We start from the raw sequence: 18,200 nt of genomic DNA, 5'->3' as shown, positions 1-18,200 counted from the left end.
GGGAAGCGACTAGACCAGAACGCTGGGGCTTCCTGTTGATGGAGGGGGCCCAGGACCACTGCCGGCTCCCCACCCCTCTTCCTCACCCAAGTCTGAGCTTCCCAAAGTCCCACAGAAGCCCCCACCCCATGTGGGACGTAAGGTACGTAGAGCCGAGAAGGAGTCGAGGCACTGAGGCAGGGGGGCCACAGCTCAGCACCCCTCCTGAGACACCAGGCAGCTCCTGCTCCAAGGTCCGTCACTGCCTGCCCCGCCCCCACCCCGCCCCCTCCGCCAAGCCCCGGCCCGCCGCGTTGCCCCAGATGCCAGGGCCCCCTTCAAGGGAACTTCTTTCCCACTAAACTCGGCTGAAGATCCTGGCTCATGAGAAAACTAGGGGTCCATTCAGACACCGTCTCTTTTCTTCCCATCTCTTCTTAGGGGTGGAGGGGGGCTCAACAGGACCCCACCTCTCCCCTCTGCCCCCACAAGTTTCTCCCTCATGGGCCCCTTTGCAATTCGTTTCTCAGCCCTGGCGCTTCAACCCGCCCTGCTCCGGCCGCCACACAAACACTCACAATAATTTAGGGGCGTCTGCACTCTATGTTGGAAGAAGGGTCTTTGGTCTGCTTCGAAATTAAGTTTGCAGCAGCCTGCGAGAAAAACAGAAAAAAGGAATGAGACAGAGGATCTGCAGCCACCACCTGAATACGAGAAGCAAACCCTCTTTCTGGGGACACCGCGCGCAACGCCGATGCGCGTCCCTCCAGCACTCCGAGGCGGTCTCCGCCGCCCGCCCTCAACCCTAGGCCATCCCAGGGGCCGAGGCGAGCGGGCCGCTCAGTGGTCTGCGCCCAAATGACCCAAAGTCAGGAATCCAGGCGCCCACCGTAGTGGTGTGGCTCAAGCACCTTGCGATGTCGCTAGCCTGTCCCCAAACCAGAGAGCGCGTGGAATCGGGCGGGGCAGAGGGGGAGAGGACGCGGAGTCGGTGAGGGGGGCTCTGGCGTAGAGCGGGGAGGAGGGGGAAGCGGTGTATTTCTGGACCAGGGAAGGGGAGGCTCCGCCAGGGGGAGGAGCCGCTACCCGCGTCCCGCGGCCGGGCCCCCCCCCCGCCCCCCGTCGCGGCTCCGCTATAAAACCCTGGCCGGCATGATCGCAGCACCCCCGGCGGCCTCCTCGGTGTGCGACCCCTGGTTTGGTCTTTGCTTCTGCGCAGGATGCGGCTGCTGCTGGCGCTCCTGGCCCTCGTCGGGTACCGGTCCTCCGCCCGCGCAGGTGAACGCCTGGGCTTCGGCCCCCTGCCCCTCGGGTGGCCGGCTCTGCGCCCCCAGCCCGGCGCCCCCGGCCCAGGGTGCGCCCGCCCGGCACCAGTGCGCGCCGGCTGCGCGCCTGTCCGGGGTTGCGTGTGCGCCCGGGGCGCAGAGGCTGCGGGCGGACTGGGCGAGAGCGATCTCGTGTGCGCACACGAACGGCCACGTGCGGTGCGGGGAAAGCGTGTGCACGCGTGTGCGCGGCGGCCCTAAGGAGACGAGCCTGAGGGTCCATGAGAAGGATGCTTCTCTGACTCTCCCCGACGCACGCCTCCGTTTCTCGTCCTTTCGGCGTCTCAAGCGGCTTTGGTCCTCCCCATTTTGTCCCCCGGTCGCTGTCCGCCTGGCCGGGGCTGGGTGCAGGGTGGTTGCGCTCCTCCGCCCAGAGCAAGGGCAACACATTGGGGGGGGGGGCCTGGCATCCCCGCTCCCACTCTGGGTTCCTTATCACTGGGGGCTGCACCTCCCTTCACCTTCCCGCCAAACCCCCAGCGCTGTGTTGGGAGCCTGGCTGGGGGCACCTGGAGACCCGAGGTCCCGGGTTGAGCCAGTCTTTCCGGCCAGAGTGATTTTCCTTTAAAGATTAATGGTGAGGCGCAGCTCTTAATTATTCTCCTAGGTGGGAGGTAGCAGGAGAGACGTGTTAATGTTTGATAAGGAACTGAAGGTGCTTCCAGCGGCCGGGCACAGGGATCCGGGGCGCACCTTTCCCGAGACCGCAGGAAACTCCCATCTGCCAGCCCCGAGCCCAGCTGCCCTCCCACGGTCCTTCGGGTCCGTCTGACCCAACCGTCTCCAAAGCCACATGCTCCCCGACTGGAGTCATGGAGTGAGCGGCGAGGGGGCCTCGGCAGCAGAGGAGAGAGTGGGTGGCGCCTGCAGGACGGACTGAGCTGGCCGGCGGGGTGCGGGGAGGGCTGGGTGAGGGGTCTGGCCGCACCTCGCGGGAGAGGAGGAGAGAGAAAAGGCAATGAAGGGTTCAGAAGGGTCTCCCCAAGTGTGCCACGTTGGTTTGTGAGTTATTTTGAGCTGAAGGCAATCAAGACTTTTACCTCTCCCTTAAAGAATTTAAACTGGGGACCTTGCCAATCGTAAGAGTTATTGGCATGATTAACTTTTTATGACCTATCTCCCCTCTGAAGCCCCAGGCGCCTCACCTCACCCTTCGCTCAGAATGCCGTATGTCCGTCCTTTTTCCTTCCTGTCCCCGACCCCGCTGCTTGTGGGGTTCCCGCCCACACTCATTAAATGTGGTCGTTTGCTCTTGTGCATCTGCCTCATGTCTGTTTGATTCTTAAGACAGCCAAAAGATCTTAGAAGGGTAGAGGGACGTTTCTCCCTCCCCCACAGTAGGACGTGAAAATGTGTATTTTTCGAGTTGGACGTTTGAAACCTGCGTCAGCGGCTGGGCTGAGTAGAAAGAGAAAAGCCTTGCAATTCGTCCGGCTGGTGTGTCGCTGTGCGGCCTTGGGCACGTCCCGCTCCGGTCTCTCATGGACAGAACAGGGGTCGTAGTGAGCTTCAGGTGCTTCGGGTGCTGTTTTCAGGATCCGCATCAGACAGTGATGTCAGCGCTTCAGTGCGATGTCTCTGTGACACGCGGCAGGCGCTTCATGCGAGGTGGCCCTGACGGCTCTACCGCTGGCCTGGGGCCAGCCAGCCAGGGAAACTGAGGCTGGGGAATGGCCAGGCTGCCCGCTGAGGTCCCTGGAGCATCGGATGCCGTGGAGCGGGGTGGGGAGAGGATACAGGGCTCCTTCTGGCCAGGACTCCCCGAGACTTTGCCCAGGACATATTTGGCTTTTGCTGAGCTGGTTTTCAGGATTTTTTCCTGCCCCTAGAGTGGGAGGGTGGGGTGAGCAAGGTCCATCAGAAAGAAATTCTTCAGTCATGTCTAAAGAGCGGGGGAGGAGAGAAAGCCAGGGTGGGGAGCAGTGGCTGGGGGTCAGCAGTGGCTGTCGGGTCTCACTCCGTTTCTGGCTGGGGCAGGTGGACCCACTGGAGCCGGGAGCCTGGGGCCGGGGCGCTGCTCTCTTTCCCAGGCCCTCAAGGGGGGCGGGGGGCAAGACAGAGGGCTGGCGATCACCTGCGAGGGCAGCCCTCTCTCACGAACAATGACAGGAACCTGAGCTGGTGTGTGACCTGCCACCTCTTGCCTGAGAGCCTGCGCTCTATCCTCAGCCCACAGAGACCTGCCCCCTGGCCTTGGCCTCATCAACACTGTGTTTTCCTGCCTCCTGAAGAGGGTAGTTACAAGAGCATTCGCCCAAGCAGGTCAAAAGTCTCTATGATTATGGCAGTGGATCAGAGGTTACCATTACAAATGCAGGAGCCATCGCTGGCAGGAAAGAGTAAATTCCTGAGAAAAGCTCAGCCTGAACCACATAATCCCTGGGGGAGGCTCGGAGGGTTCCACCCGTCGCAGCTGGCTCCCTCAGACTCGGGTTTAAGTAAGGCTTCCCCTGGAGTGGCCTCCCCTTGCGTCTCCAATCCAGGCTGACCTTGGGGGCCCCTTCTTCCTTCCGGACCTCTGAGAGGGATAGACGCAGGAGGGTTGTAACAAGGAGGCTTTCACGGGAGCAGGGGGCCTCTCGTCCACCATCTCCTCGGACACCACCAGCTCCTTCTGCCTGAGGGAGAAGGTGGGGCTCAGAAAAGGCAGCGACTGTGCAAGGGCAGAGCTAGGATGGGAACCCGGTGAATTAGCACCAGCTCCAGAGCCCCTTCCACCTGCGGAGGAAGTGGCCACTGTCCCTTGCAGAGTGGACCCACCCGTAGGGCGGTTCCCAGATGCAGAGTCCTGGGGCAGCAGAGCCCTGCCCAGCGGGTGGGCTGTCATGGAGAAGACATGCGGGGACTGTCCATCTCTGAAGGAGGCTGTGCCGGCAGGGTGGGTGAAGCATCTGATCCCGAGCTGGGAAACTCAAACACCCAAAGTGGCTCTGAGGGTGTCCACATGTTCTCCTTAAGGGTGTGGGTGCTCGCCTCTGGCCTCAAATCCTCCCACCCCCTGCTGAGGTCCTGACCTTCTCACGGCTCCCTCCCCACCCTGTCCGCATTCCAGGAACCCCAGTGGAGGTGGCATGGGATGCGTGCAGCCCAGGCACGAAGGTGGAGGGAAGGCGTGTGAGCTCAGAAGTCTGAGCTCAGGCTGAGGGGGAAGCTGTGCTTTTCTTAGGAATTTCCTCATCCCTGAATTCTTTCCAACGTGGCTTTGGCCATCTGTGCACTGCCAGGAGAGCAGAGGGAGCAAGGCAACAGGAAGGAAGGGCTCCTCAGGGACTTGAAGTTCCAGGCTACCTGGAACACTCCTCCCATCTCATTTGGTCCCCGTGCCCACAGCCCTCAAATGAGGTGGGTGGTGTTGGTACCATTTTACAGATGGTAAAACTGAGATTTGGATAGACTAAGTGACTTGACCAGAATTCCAGCTCTGGATCAAATGCATTGTCCACTCTGCTTCTCCAGCCTTTAAAAAAGAAAATCAATAGACTTTAATTAGGGCCGGTTTAGGTTTACAGGAAAGCTGAGTGCAAAGCTGAGCAGAAGGCAGCGGCTCCCATGTCCCCCTCTGCCCTGCCCCGTCTCCCCCATTGTCACCGTCTTGCATCAGTGTGGTAGGTTTGGGGTGCGGCCTCTACTTCCAAGATGCTGGTTCTACTTCGAGGCAGAGCCAGGATTAGAACCTGAGTCTGTCTGGTCCCAAACACCAGGACTGTGGGGTGGTGGGACTGGGGAGAGGGCTTGGCGGCCTTCCTTGCTGTGGGGCTGGGAAAGTTTAGCCAAGAATGGGTCTTAATAACGTGAGAGGGAGGGGCCAACCCACTCTCCATCACCCCCCTGACCAGCTCCAGGAAGGCAGCCAAGCTGAACCTGGCTCTGCAGTCCCCAGAGGGGAGGCCAGGCCCGAACCCTCCTCCTCCCCTCTCACCACGGCCTCCCTTCCAGGTGTGGGTTGAAGGAGGGAGCAGGAGGATGATGAGCAACAAATTGGGAGTGTGGAGGCCAGAGCCTGGGGTGGTCTCAGAGGAGCCCCTCAAGGGCTGGCAGCTGCTTTGCCCTGCGTGAGGATCTGTGCACTGGCCAGGATGACCAATGGATGAGTCACAGGCCAGGGACCCACAGCCTGCCTGCTTGCATGGCCTCCCTCCCCACCCACATGTTCTCCTTAAGTGTCCTCTCCCAGACCCCAGCAACACCCCACCCCAACCCCAGGGGGGCTCTGACTTCAGGGGGCTTCGCAACCTCCGACCTACCGTGTGCACACACCCATCCAGTATGTGTGTGAGCTCAGAGGCCGGAGCTCAGGCTGAATGCACGCTTCTCGTGAGCTGGTGGAGGCGTATGTGGGCACAAATGCACGGACACACGTCCGCACAGGCCTCACATCCTTCCTCTCTCTACTCCAGAGTCACACTGGTGCTACGAGACTCAGGCCAAGGCCTCCAGCAACTGCCTGGGTGAGTACAGCGCATCTGGAGACAGGCCTTTCTGCGTGGGGCGGGGGCGCGCAGGATGAAATGGAGACACAAGGAGGGTGGGAAGGATGAGGGATAAGGGTGTCCCACCATCACATCAGCTCTTCACACGCACGCACACACACACACACACACACACACACACACTGCTGGCGCTCAGGGCAGAGAATGTGGAGTGACCCGAGCCTTCCCTGGCACCACCATCACTGTCACCAAGAGGGCGAGTGAGTCCCCTATGAAATGTCATGAGCAGCACCAAATGGCGAGATACACTTTGCTCTTTCTCATTACAAAATGGACACTTGGACCCTGGCTGGTGTGGCTCAGTGTGTTGGAGCATCGTCCCATGGACCGAAAGGTCATTGGTTCTATTCCTGGTTGGGACACACGCCTAGGTTGTGGGTTCGATTCCTGGCTGGAGTGCACACGACAAGGGAACCTATTGACGTTTCTCTCTTGCATCGATGTTCTTCTCTCTCTTGCTTTCTCTCTTTTTCTCCCTTCTTCTCTCTCTAAAATCAGTGGGGGAAATGTACTTGGGTGAGGATTAAAAAAAAAAAAGGAGACTTGGTCCTGTTTGCTAGAGAACCCGGGAGGGATCCTTATCACTTTCTATTTAAAAGCTGACGAATTTCTCAATTTCCCCGAAGTTTGCTCTCTTCCTGCCTCTGCCAGCGCAGGTGACCCGCCCCCAAGCCCCGCCCCGAGGTTGGGGGAACCAGGCTTCCCTCCTCCTGGGGCACTTCCCCGCTGCAGCCTGGCATTGCTCAGTGTCCAGTCAGCGTGCCCTTTCACAAGCAGCCCTTCCAGGAAACTCCACTCCACCCCGGCTCTCCCACTCGCCTTCTCTGAACTTCATTACACGGGTTACAAAGCAAATTATATCACCGCATTTCTCCCCTCACAGCCCAGCATCCTGGGGCTGTCCCCTCTCTCAGAGCTCACAGCCAGCAACTAGCCACCCTGTTCCCGCTCTGCCATCACTGCCAGACATCACTGCTGTTTTTGCACACACACACGTGTGTGTGTGTGTGTGTGTGTGTGTGTGTGTGTGTGTGTGTGCAGGAAGACTCCTGCAACATGGCCTGCCAGCCATCCCAGGACCCTGCCGCCTGTGAGTGGGGGGCAGGTCTGACCTCCGTGGAGTGGAGGAGGCCGCACCCTTGCGCCAGGCCCCCCTGACTGGGCCGCTCCCCCTCAGGGCCTGACCAGTGGGGTGGAGACTGCAGGAAGACCCGCCAGTCCCCCATCAACATCGTCACCACCAAGGCACAGGTGGACAAAACCCTGGGCTGCTTCTCCTTCTCCGGCTATGACAAGAAGCAAAAGTGGGCCGTCCAAAACAACGGGCACTCAGGTGGGTCCCAGGTGGGTGGGATGGAGGACCTGGGCAGGCACGGGGTGGCGGGAGGGGGGGGGTGGCGGGGGGGGGGCGGGTGCAGAGTTCCCTGAGCACTGGGAGGGCACACAAGCCCAGGTGCACCTTTGCTGAGGGGAAGCTGGAAAGCCCGGTGCGGGGAGGGTAGGGGGAAGAGGAAGGGCTCAGAAAACAGAGAATACACCAGCAGGATTTTCAGTACTTTCTTCAGACCAGTCTGGATGTCCTAGGATGATGGAGCAATGATGTGCAAAGGTGTGGCGCATGAAACAGGTTGGGGCGTTCAGGGAGCCGCAGATGGCTCTGTGTAGGTGGAGAACAGAGAGGGAAGCTGGGAGGGGCCACGCCAGCCCAGGGGCAGATCACTGAGGGCTGAGGGGTGGGACGTTCCCCTGAAAACACCAGGGCACCAGAGAGGGGTTGGAGCAAGGGAGGGGCAGAGGGGATATGCAGAGGGAAGCAGGTGGGAGGCCAGCAAGGGGCCAGGGCAAGATCTGGGGCCGAAAGACCCACCAGGTCCCCTCCCTCCAGGTCTAGGCCCACAGCCCAGGAAGGGTGGGAGGTAGGAGAGGTCTTGCCTGGGTGGAGCTGGGAAGAGAGGCTGGAAGAGGCGAGGGGAGGTGGGTTCGAGGACGCTGCCCCCTCCTGCGCCCTTCAGTGATGGTGTTGCTGGGGAACGAGGCCACCGTCGCTGGAGGAGGCCTGGCGGCCCGGTACCGGGCCAAGCAGCTGCACCTGCACTGGTCCAGGGAGGTGGATGCGGGCTCGGAGCACAGCCTGGATGGGGAGCGCTTTGCCATGGAGGTGAGTGGTGGCCCCTCCTGGGCTAGTGCCTTGGCCCTGAATGTACCTGCCTTAGGCAAGAAGGGTGGTCCAGCTTGCCCCCAAGTTCTGTCTCCATCTCTCTCACCCCTCACCAGATGCACATAGTACACGAGAAAGAGAACTCGAAAGAGGCCCAGGACTCCAAAGACGAGATTGCAGTGCTGGCCTTCCTGGTGGAGGTAGGACCCCCCATCCCCAGAGTCTGAGGGGCTGTTTCTTAGGATCCAGAGACCCGGGATTCCAGGAAGACAAGGGGGCCTGGGGAGGCCCTGCCTTCTATTCCTCAGTGGCTTGTGCACCCCCGGGTGAGGTGCTCAGAGCCTCTCAGGGTCTCAGTCGCAGCAGCTGCCTGCCCTCCCCACCCCAGACCAGGGGAATGAACGGGTGGGTAGTCACCACCAGCTCCCCACAAGCCCCTCTCAAGCCCCCTTCCCCCCTGTTCCAGGCTGGACCCAGGAATGACGGCTTCCAGCCCCTGGTGGAGGTGCTGTCTGCTATTCCCAGACCCAGTGAGTCAGGATGACCAGGATGGGGGTTGTGGGGGGTGGGGGAGGGGAATGGGAGGGATGGAGACTCCTTCCTACAAAGGGGGCTCGGCTCTCAGCGTGAGGTGTGTGAGGGGGATCAGTGTCTCAGAGACCCCCCTGAAAGTATCTTTGATCACCCTCTACCAGTGATGAACACCACAATGAAAAAGAGCATCAGCCTGTTAGACCTGCTCCCTGAGAAGGAGAAACTGAGGCACTACTTCCGCTACCTGGGTTCGCTCACCACGCCAAGCTGTGACGAGAAGGTTGTCTGGACGGTGTTTGAGGAACCCATTCAGCTCCACCAGGACCAGGTACACAGGGCCCGGCCGAGACGGCAGCCTCCCAGCGCCCAGCTCCCCAGAAACTGTCCCTCTGGACCCCCAGAGGCCCCTGGGTTGGGGGCATCCCAGGGAGCTGAGGGCCTATTGGTTAAATCCACAGACACCCGTGTAGGAGACAGACAGGAAGGGCCCCAGCTGTCCTGTCTATGGGGTAAGGGCTGGAGGGGAGGCCATGGCAGGGGTGTCAGGAAAGGGCTTCCAGGCTGCACCCTGAAAAGTAGGTGGGAGTCGGCCGGCGGAGGGCAGGGGGCACGTGTCCTGAGGAGAGGTGTCTGTGTAGAGGGCCTGGGCTGGCCAGGGGCAGCGAGAGAGGGTCAGTGCAGCCCCCACAGGGGAACAGGTCATTCAGTGCTTGTGTGGTCCTGGAGTCCCCGTAACACACGAGACTCGGGGTGCAGCAGTGAGTCAAAAGGGCCCCCGTCCCTGTCCTCGTGGTGTTTTGTCCCAGGACAGTGATCCTCAGAGAGTGATTCCTGGGACCCGTGGCATCAAATCATCTGGGAATTTGCTGGACAAATTCTTGGGCTTCACCCCAGACCTACTGAATCCGAAACTCTGGGGGAGGCCTGGCAGACTGGGGCCCGACGAGCCCCCCGGGTGGCACGCATGCACGCTCACGTCTGAGATCCGCTGTTCTGTAGTGGTGATAACGTTAGTGGTAATCATAAGCCCCCCAAGCCGTCCGCTTGGCCAAGGGAAGCTAACGGGCATTGAGTGCCCACCAATGCCCAGCACTTTACATCTTTCATTCACCCACACCGACACCTGAGAGGTGGGGATTCTGAGCCCGGTCACTAATGAGGACTTAGAGAGGCAAGGTGACCGGCCTGGGGTCACACAGCAGGGAGCACAGCTCTGCTGCAGACCCCCAGCCTAGCGAGCCCTGTCCCTCTGCAGATCCTTGCGTTCTCTGAGAAGCTGTACTACGACGATCAGCAGAAGCTGAGCATGACGGACAATGTCAGGCCCCTCCAGCGCCGAGGCCAGCGCCCAGTGTTCAGGTCCCGGGCCCCAGGCCGGCTGCTGCCCTTGCCGCTGCCCGCTCTGCTGGCACCCACACTCAGCTGCCTGGTGGCTGGCTTCCTCCGCTGATGGCTCACAGTTGGACACTTGACCTCTGACCTCAGCCCTGAGACGGCTGGGCGTCCCTTCCTCAGGCTTCCCAGATTGGACTTTGGTGATGATGGAAAGATGGATATATTTTTGGAGAAACCTTTCTTGCATCTGCTTTTAGTTTCCACGACTACCCCTGCCTGTTTCCCCCAGCTCATCCCAGTTCCAGGGCAGGGGCCTTGGGGCTGCAGGTTCTTTGGAACAGGGACTGCGAGTCACCTGCCCCCACCTTTGTGAGCTCCCTGTCTACACCCCACTGGGAGAGACTCGGAAGGCACCTTGGAGCTCCAGCGCAGCAGCGACAGCAGAGAGGCCGGGCGGAGGCCAACAGAAGAGCGGCCACGGCAGAGTCCACTGAGACACTAGCCAGCACTTTCTCCTCTGTCCTAGGCTGGAGAGTGCAGGGGGGGCGGGTGCAGCCTGGACGATGTGGGTGGCGAGGAGTTCATTTGTTTGCTGAAATGTATCTTGAGTGTCTATGTTCTAGACACGGGCTGTGACAAAAATGCCTGCCCTCCTGAATTCACAGTCTAGTAGGGAGACATTATAAATAAAATAGACACATTATACGATGTTTCAGGCGTCAGTAGGTGCTCTGCAAAAAGCTCAGTCAGAAAGGGAAGGTGGGCAGGGAAGACCTCCATGGGGACGTGCCATCCGGGAGACTTGAAGGCGGCCAGGGAGGAGGCACCAGAGCCATCCGGCCTTCAGCCTGCAGCAGGAGGAGGAGAAAAGGGGGAGGGGGGAGGAAGAGGCAGTGTGTGGGGGTGAGGGCACCCTCGAAGTAGGATCTTGTGAGGATGCTGGTCTTGGGCACGAGAGACCAGGAGCCCCCACAGGGTCTTTGCTTTGTGGAGCAGAGGCTGCAGGGTGGGGGAGCAAGGGGTGCAGTTAGGAGGCTGCTGACGGGTCAGAGACAGGACATTCGGGGAAGAGGAGGAAGAGGTGACCCCGAGGCTCTCTGGCCCCAGCACTAGGGAGCTGTCTGTGCAGCCCCGCCAGCACCGCCCCCTGCCCCGGGCTGTGTCTCTGACGGCTTTTGCCTCTGAGGCCCAAAGGGAGTGCAATGAGGAGGGGCAGTGTGGGAAGCAGAGGGTTGGGAACCAAGGGAAAGGAAAAGAGGGGCTCCACGGGTGGGCCCCAAGCCAGGCCAGGTGCCCGGTGCCCAGTGCCAGGGACTGAGGGGCCCAGGCCCTGAGGCCTCCTCCTTCGGAGCAGGACTGTGTTTTGGAGGAGCGTGAGCCTTGAGACGCAGGGGAAGGCGACAAGAATGGGCCTTGCTGGGAGGAGAGGTGCCTCCCCGCCCCCACCGAGGCCCAGGACCAGGGTGCTTCAGGGACGCCCTCCCTCACAAGCTCCGTGGTCTGCAGTGGGTGGCACACCGGGACTCCGTTACCCCGGGTGAGAAGCCCCGGCTTGTTGCGGTCTTGGGGGGGAGCTGGTCAGAGGAGGTGACCCCTAAGCCTTCTCCCACCCTGGTTCCCTCAGAGACCCTGGCCACCCCCCAGCTAAGCCTGGGAAGAGGGAGAAAGGGCTGCTCCCCTCCATATGAGCTTCCCCTCCCTTTCCCCCTTCGTGACCAAGAATAAGCAGCCCCTCCTTTTACTGGTGACCACACAGCAGTGGGTGGCCGGTGAGGGAGATTGGTATTGCTGTCACCATGGCAACAGCAGGCAGCCTGTGTCAGCAGGGGGTATGTGGACACTGAACCTGTTCTCTTTGGTTCCCACGCAGCCTGCAAGGGATCTAAGATCCAAGTGCCCCCCCCGCCCCCCGCCCCGCCACCAGCTTGAGGCTCTCAGAAGTCCCAACAACCCCTCTCCTCCACTACACCCCACCTCCCATCCAGTCCCTGCCCTCAAGGCAACGTTCAGTGACTTTCGGGGCAGCAGAACCAGGAAGTCCCAGCTCTTTGCAGGAGTCTAGAGGAGCCTTGGCCTCTCCGACCCCGACCCCGGGCAGAAGGCACACGGCCCTTCTCCACCCCCGACCCTACAACGACAATAATGAACCTGGCCAGTGGGGGCCAGAATGAGCACAGCTTGTCCAGGGCCCAGGGCTCAAGCCTCCTCCCAGCATTCCACCCGCCCCCCTGCACCTGGAGGCTGGGGCAGGTGCTGTCAGCAGGCCACTCAAAGCAAGGTCATTCCTGGCCAGTCACCTCAGGGGTGTGCAGCCACCCCCCTGGAACTGGCCCCCACACCCAGGAGGCTGAGGCTGTTGGGCAATCCCTCTTGCTACACACACACACACACACACACACACACACACATGTTCCTGACAGCCTCCCCTTCCAAGTAAATTCACTCCCTCCGTGAGGCCCCCCTACTCCCCGCAGCCCACCTCGGGCTCCTGGCACAGCTCTCTGAGGTGGTAGTGGGCTACCTGTGGCCCCCTTATTCAGAAAGAGGGCCCACCCACCCGCAGTCACTTCTCTGCCCCTCCTTGGCTCCCGAGACCAGCTTTCTCCTTTGGCAGTTACCCGAGGGGCAAGGTGGGGTCTGCAGCGCCCTGTCCCACCCTGTCTCCACGGGCTGCTCTGTGTCCCCAACGGGCCGTCTCTCGGGCCCCCTGTTTAGATTTGGCATCTGGGTGGGAACCAGGGCCTAAAAATACTCCCCGCGTGTTTAGATGATTCTTGGAAAATAAACTTCCCCATCTTGGCTCTTGGTTTGCACACTTGCTGGCCCTGCTTCCTGTGGCCCTGATCTGACCGTGGGGGGACAGGGGAGGGATGTAAGGGGGAGTAGGAGGGTGCAGAGGGGCCCAGGGGCACGGGTGGCGGTGGTGGTGGCACACGCACACACACGCACCTGTGAAAGCGGCTGGGTCACAGAACTTCAGGGGTGCCTGTGCTGAGACCACACTGTGACTGGTGCCCGTGCGTGGCGTGACCCGAGGCTCTGTGCTTTATATGTAGGTGACGGGTGGGCAGAGGCAGGGAAGCAGGTGGCCTTGCGTCTGGCTGGGCCTGGCTGTCGCCGGTCTCGGCTGGCAACCCAGGGAGGAAGTCCAGGCCTCTCTCCACGGGCGGGGCGCTGCTCCCTCACCTTGCGCTGCACACTTCAGCCGGCTCTGTTTGTTTATCTGAGGAGGCACAAAGGCATTATCTCCTCTAGAGACCGAGGACTTGTCCCAGGGCCCCGGCGCCCGCCCAGGGAGGGGCTTCCTTTGCAGGAGAGCTACAGGACAGAGAAGTTATAAGCCAGTTCCTTCCTCAGAGTCCTAGCCCCAGCTGAGGCTGGACACGTAGGAGAAGGCTCTTCATATTCCAAGTGTTGGCTACTAAAAGGCCTGGGAGGACAGGAAGAGGGACAGGGGACAGGGAAGGGAGCTGTGTACATTTTGGAACAAGATTTAGTCTTTTAACAAACACTATTATTTCCTCTGTGTCAGGGACTGAGGATTCAGGGCAAAAAAAAAAATCTGTGCCCTTCCTCCAAGACTCCTGACCAAAAGGCAGATACAGGGCACCGGTACCAGGTCCACGAAATACACACTGTCAGAGAGGCACAGACACACCCGAGCGTGGGCCAGGGCCACGCAGGTCTGGGTCTGAGTGCTCTTCCACTGCTGACAAGCTAGCGAGGTGCCTTTGGTACTGCAGTTCACCCGAGCCTCAGTTTCCTCATCTGTAAAGTGGGGATGATGGCGGCAGCTACCTCATAGAATTGCTGCAAAGATGAAACAAGATGCCTGGCCAAGGGCATGTCTTCAATAATTTGTAGTTATCGTTGTGATTCTTTCTATTAGAGAGAGCATGGAAGGATGGGTAGGACCTACACATGGGAGAAACTGGCCTCCCCCAGGGACGGTAGGGAACAGTGGGTGGGGGCTGGGATTCCAGGCGGCTCGCTGGTCACTTCTGTGGTAAGTAGCAGGTGCAGGTTGGGGTGGCAGCCTTCCTGTGCTAAGAAGAACTGCAAGACCCCTCGTGGGGGGCCGCCCTCTCCTCCCAGACCCTTCCCCTGAGCACTCCACTCCCCAAGCACAGAACAGTCCTCCCAGCCTGACCTTGGCCCAGAGTTGCCTAAGGTCGCGCAGCACAGCAGGGGGAGCAGGGGGCCAGGCTGAGGCCCGGATGCCCTGCAGCTCTTGCGTCCCTGTCCTGTTGGGGTTGTTACAGCTGGGGACCAGTTTCCCTTTTCACTTTTCTCTGGCCCTTCCCCTTCCCCTTCCCAAGCAGCTGCAGAATTCCCCGTGTGCCCTCTGCTGCGTCCCTGTCTCCGTCCCTGGCTCCGTCCCTGGCTGCCTGCCAGGAGGCTTGTCCTGTCTGGATTTGCTGCAGCCTTCCCCTACCCAGCACGCACATGCTCCGCACCCACCTGGGGTTACCAGGTCAATTTGAATTTCAGACCAACAACAGTTTTTAGTGTTAAGGATACCCCCTAAGTTGCATGGTGCGTACTTACACTAAATCATTGTTTGTTGTTTACCTGAAATGGGAATTTCACTGGGTGTCCTGTATTTGTATTTGCTGGGTCTGGTGACCCTCCCCCTATCCCAACCACCTCAGGGAGAGAGACCAAGAGAAAAGCCGGGACAAGACAGGCCAAGACTGCCGCCATTACCTCCTCCTCTCGGCCGCCTCCCTCTCCCTCCAGCCGGCCACACCTTCCAGGAACTGAGAATGAACTGGGGTTTCCCCCCCTGGACAGGTGACTTTGTGGGGAAGGCAGCTGGAGCAGGCCCTCTGCTTGTGGGTCTCCTCCTGTTTTCCAACGTCTTGGGAGAGGCCACTGCCAAGGAAATCTCTTGTTCCTGCTCCCGAGGTCTCTGAATCCCGTGGCCTCACTGAGCGGGAGGTGCAGGGCTCCCTTCCTGCAGCCTGGCTCCTGCCCACCATCCCAGCCCCCTCTCATGGAAGGGACACTTCGGATGGCACCCCACTGCTGCCCCAGGTGGAGTGAGAAGGCTCCCGAAGCCAGGGTTTCATCTCCAGACGGAGGAGAGGCTGGGCGGCGCGGGACCGCCTCAGGGAGCAGGGCAGGAAGAGCGGGGCGCAGACGCCGGCAGGCCCCCGGGTCCTCTCTGTCCAGTTCCTTCCACCTGGCAGTCTCCCTGACCCGTTGCACTACATTTGGACGTCAGATTTGCATGCGTGTTCTGTTATGCCACACCTTCTATGAGGTACTGTGCGTCCATTAGTTCACTTACTCTGAGCTCGGGAACACCAGCTCCCAGGGGAACAGCCTCCTCGGGACAGCCGGGGCTGTCATGTTTTGGTTGCTGCTAATGGTGGGCACTGCGACGCAAAGGCTTGTCCTAGCTGTCCCGCCTTCAGCAGCTGGCCTCTCCTGGGAGAGGAAGCCTCTTCACTCAAGGTCATACTCCTTTCTGCGGAGCCCCAGCCAGCGACTGATCCACGTGGGACTCCAAAGGGCCTCTGCAGCTTCAGCGCCCCCTCTGCAGGGCCAGTCGAGGCCAGCCATGGCCATCCCACTGCTCCCCAGCTCAGGCCTGCTCCCTCTCCCACAGCTGTGGGTCCCGGGCATTCCCTAACACACAGCCTGCGCACCAAACACCGTCAGCTCCCTGGGGGAACCGCCTGCAGGAGTGAGGCATGTGGGCGCCCAGAGGGCAGACAGCCCGTAGTAGGCTCTCCATCAATGCTGGGTTGGGAGCACCCTGAGGCAGGCTGGTCCCAACTCTGCACAAAAAAACAATATGATATTTACTCAGGTAAAAAGCGTTTGACACACTTCCTGTCTTCATCTTCACAACATGCTTTCAGACGGGCATTTCCATTTTCTCCGTTTTCAGTGGGGAGCCGAACGACAGGGGACTCAAGGCTCGTGAGTAGAGGGATTTGGACCCAGACAACCTGGTGCTGACGCCCACCCGCTGATCATCACCACCCTCCGCCATTTTCCTGAAGACAGCTGAGGCTTAGAAAGTAAAGAACTTGCCCCTTGAGAGCCCGCGAGTGGCCTGGGAAGCCTGCAGTCCTGCTGCTTCTCTTGGACCGAGGGCTGCTGGCCCCGGAGGGTTTCGTGGAGGAGCTTGGCTGCAGAAACCGCCAAGCCACCCAGAGATCCTGGGGACACAATCTGTGCTCTAGACCTGTCCCTACCCACCTTGCGGCTCTTCACATGAGGTCCACACACCATTCAAAACCTGGCTTAACAGGGACTCAGAGCTCTGTGAAGCCTTCCTCAGTCTCTGCCCCCCTCCCCTCCTTCCCCACCAAGGCCCCCCGAGGGAGGACTGGAGGATCAGTCACATCCCAAGTCCTCACAGTGTGGAAGTGGCAGGACAGGACTGGCCGCCCCGAGGGGAGGTGGCAGCAAATGTTTGCAGGATGAATGAATAAAAGGAAAAAAATGATAACAAAGCCGGCACCATGCCAGGGCTGGAACTAAATATTTACTTTGTCTGTTGGGCGATCCTGAGGCACGAGCCTGGTTTTCCAAGTTCTATTTATGCCGATCTGTCTTCAGTGGCTGACACAGTCGATCTGGTTTTCTTGCAGCTGGAGCAGCTGTTTCCGCGTGTGGGGCCTGGGTGTACAAGGTACTTAATCCTCAGCTTCCGCTGTGCTCCAGCATCGCGTCCTCCTCAGAGCGCCTGCCTTCTCATCCTGGGGCCTGGCCTGGTGACGCTCTCCACGAGGCTGCAAGTCAAACTGGGTTCCCTCCAGTCCAGCCACGCGGCTGAGCTGAGCCGGGAGATGCGTGGTGCGTGGTAGGACAGACCTGCCTGGGTCTAGTGCCTGAGGGGCCTCTTAGGAGACACCTTTCTTAAGGACAAGGGTTAGGTGTGACGTGCTGGGGCCAAGCGCAGCTTCAGAGTCACAGGGGAAGGAGGACCTGGAGTTCAGTGTGGCCTCTCTCAGTCAGCCCCTGGGATTCACACTGGGGTCAGAGGGAAACGTATTTGGCATATGGAAATGGAAAAAGCAATTTTGTCACTTCTTTGGGAACATTCTAGTGGAGTCTGAGGGACCAGCAAGCAACTCCAACCCTGGTGCCCCGGCTGTGAGGGGAGGCCTGGGAGGCAGGGGTGGGGTTTTATGAGGGGTACCCAGAAAACTGGGTGGGCTTGCCCCGCAGGCACCTTTTGAGATTCTGGAAGCTGAAAGGGCTCATTGAAAACACATCTGAGATACCCTCTGGAGGCTGCTATCAATGTGTAGAGGGACAGTGGGCCTGTGCAGGGGTGAGAGTAGGATCCCATGAAACCTGCGTCATCACGAGGAGTGGCCAGGGCGGCACAGCCGGCAGGCAGCTGATTCACGAGAGGCTGCTATGTGGAATTTGGTGCTGTTTTAAGTTCAGGGATGGGGGCCAGGCTGGCCTGCGCTCCCAGATGAGGAAAGGCTTTCCTCGCAAACTAGCCGTGCACACAGGGTTGCAGACGGGAAGTGTCATCGGGTCTCTGCCGGGGGTGTGCTGCTCACGATGCTGCGTCCGAAGGGGCATTGCCTGGGCAGCGGAGCGGGCCCTGGGTTCCCGCACTGGTTTTCAAATCGGTTAAGAAGTTCAGATTTTCCTCCAAATGTATATCGGTTATTTCCCTAGAATCCAAATTAGGAATTTTCTTTCTATCTGTTTTTCTTTTCCTTTCTCTCTCTCTCTCTTTCTTTCTTATTTTGGATATGGTCAGTTTTTGGATCGAGGCCTCACATTTCCACTATCATCATAAAGGAGAGATGAGCAGACCAAAGTTGGGTTTGTGAAGCTGGGGGAACAACAACAGGCTGCGTCTTGGGGCCTCAGCACCGCCTGGGCTGAAGGGAAGGCAGCCGGGGAGTTGGCCTGCTGCGTGACAGGCCTGTCAGGATGGCCGGATGGACATGTGGTATTTGATTTACAGCCCGGGCTTATGGGTGCAAACACCTGGGTCTAAACAGTCAGACTCAATTGTTGTCCCTCCCTTCCCAGGGAAGGGCAGGAAGGAAAAGGCCTCAGCTTCAGGCAGGAGGCATTGTCCTGGGAGGGGGTGTTAATGACACAGGTAACCCGATAACCCGTTCTGGCGGGGGTGGGGGGGGTGGGGGGGTGCATAGTCCGGAGCAACGGAATCTCCCGGCTGCTGTGCCCGGTAGCTGCCTCCAGAGAACATTTTATTAAGTCCTTGTCTTTCCCACCCTTCCTCTGGGACTGTCACCTCCTTGTTAAATCCCCGATAAGGTACCGTCAGACACTTCAAAGTCCAGTTTGCAGCAAGGCCTTGACCTGACCCAGAGTCTCTCCTTCTGCCCTCTGTAGTTCCACCTCCCCTCCTACTCTTCCCCTCTTCCT

The 18,200-nt window shown here is 59.8% G+C and overlaps 1 protein-coding gene and 1 long non-coding RNA gene across 2 annotated transcripts; both read left to right on the top strand.

Moving 5' to 3' along the window:
* Positions 1-1,129: 1,129 nt before the first annotated feature.
* On the top strand, positions 1,130-10,531 carry CA4 (carbonic anhydrase 4). The gene is made up of 8 exons (XM_045837524.1): positions 1,130-1,257; positions 5,702-5,752; positions 6,972-7,127; positions 7,807-7,952; positions 8,069-8,152; positions 8,419-8,482; positions 8,648-8,814; positions 9,742-10,531. The coding sequence occupies exons 1-8, from the start codon at positions 1,200-1,202 to the stop codon at positions 9,934-9,936; spliced, it is 921 nt and encodes a 306-aa protein (XP_045693480.1). The 5' UTR covers positions 1,130-1,199; the 3' UTR covers positions 9,937-10,531.
* A 4,162-nt stretch (positions 10,532-14,693) lies between these two features.
* Positions 14,694-16,291, top strand: LOC123817755. The gene is made up of 2 exons (XR_006785484.1): positions 14,694-15,087; positions 15,721-16,291. It is a non-coding gene; the product is annotated as an uncharacterized LOC123817755 (long non-coding RNA).
* Positions 16,292-18,200: the final 1,909 nt, after the last annotated feature.

Source organism: Phyllostomus hastatus, unplaced genomic scaffold (assembly GCF_019186645.2).
Source record: "Phyllostomus hastatus isolate PE091 unplaced genomic scaffold, TTU_PhHast_1.1 phas_contig_210, whole genome shotgun sequence".
NCBI classification, from domain to species: Eukaryota; Metazoa; Chordata; class Mammalia; order Chiroptera; family Phyllostomidae; genus Phyllostomus; species Phyllostomus hastatus.
Note: the sequence above shows the minus strand (reverse complement) of the source record. Positions and strands in the feature narration are given on the sequence as shown.

What these genes read in the sequence shown, in the direction of transcription:
- CA4 (XM_045837524.1), top strand. Translation starts at nt 1,200, where the DNA reads ATGCGGCTGCTGCTGGCGCTCCTGGCCCTCGTCGGGTACCGGTCCTCC. An exon ending in GGGAGCGCTTTGCCATGGAG is followed by an intron (nt 7,953 to 8,068) that starts GTGAGTGGTGGC and finishes ACCCCTCACCAG; the next exon opens with ATGCACATAGTACACGAGAA. An exon ending in GTCTGCTATTCCCAGACCCA is followed by an intron (nt 8,483 to 8,647) that starts GTGAGTCAGGAT and finishes ACCCTCTACCAG; the next exon opens with TGATGAACACCACAATGAAA.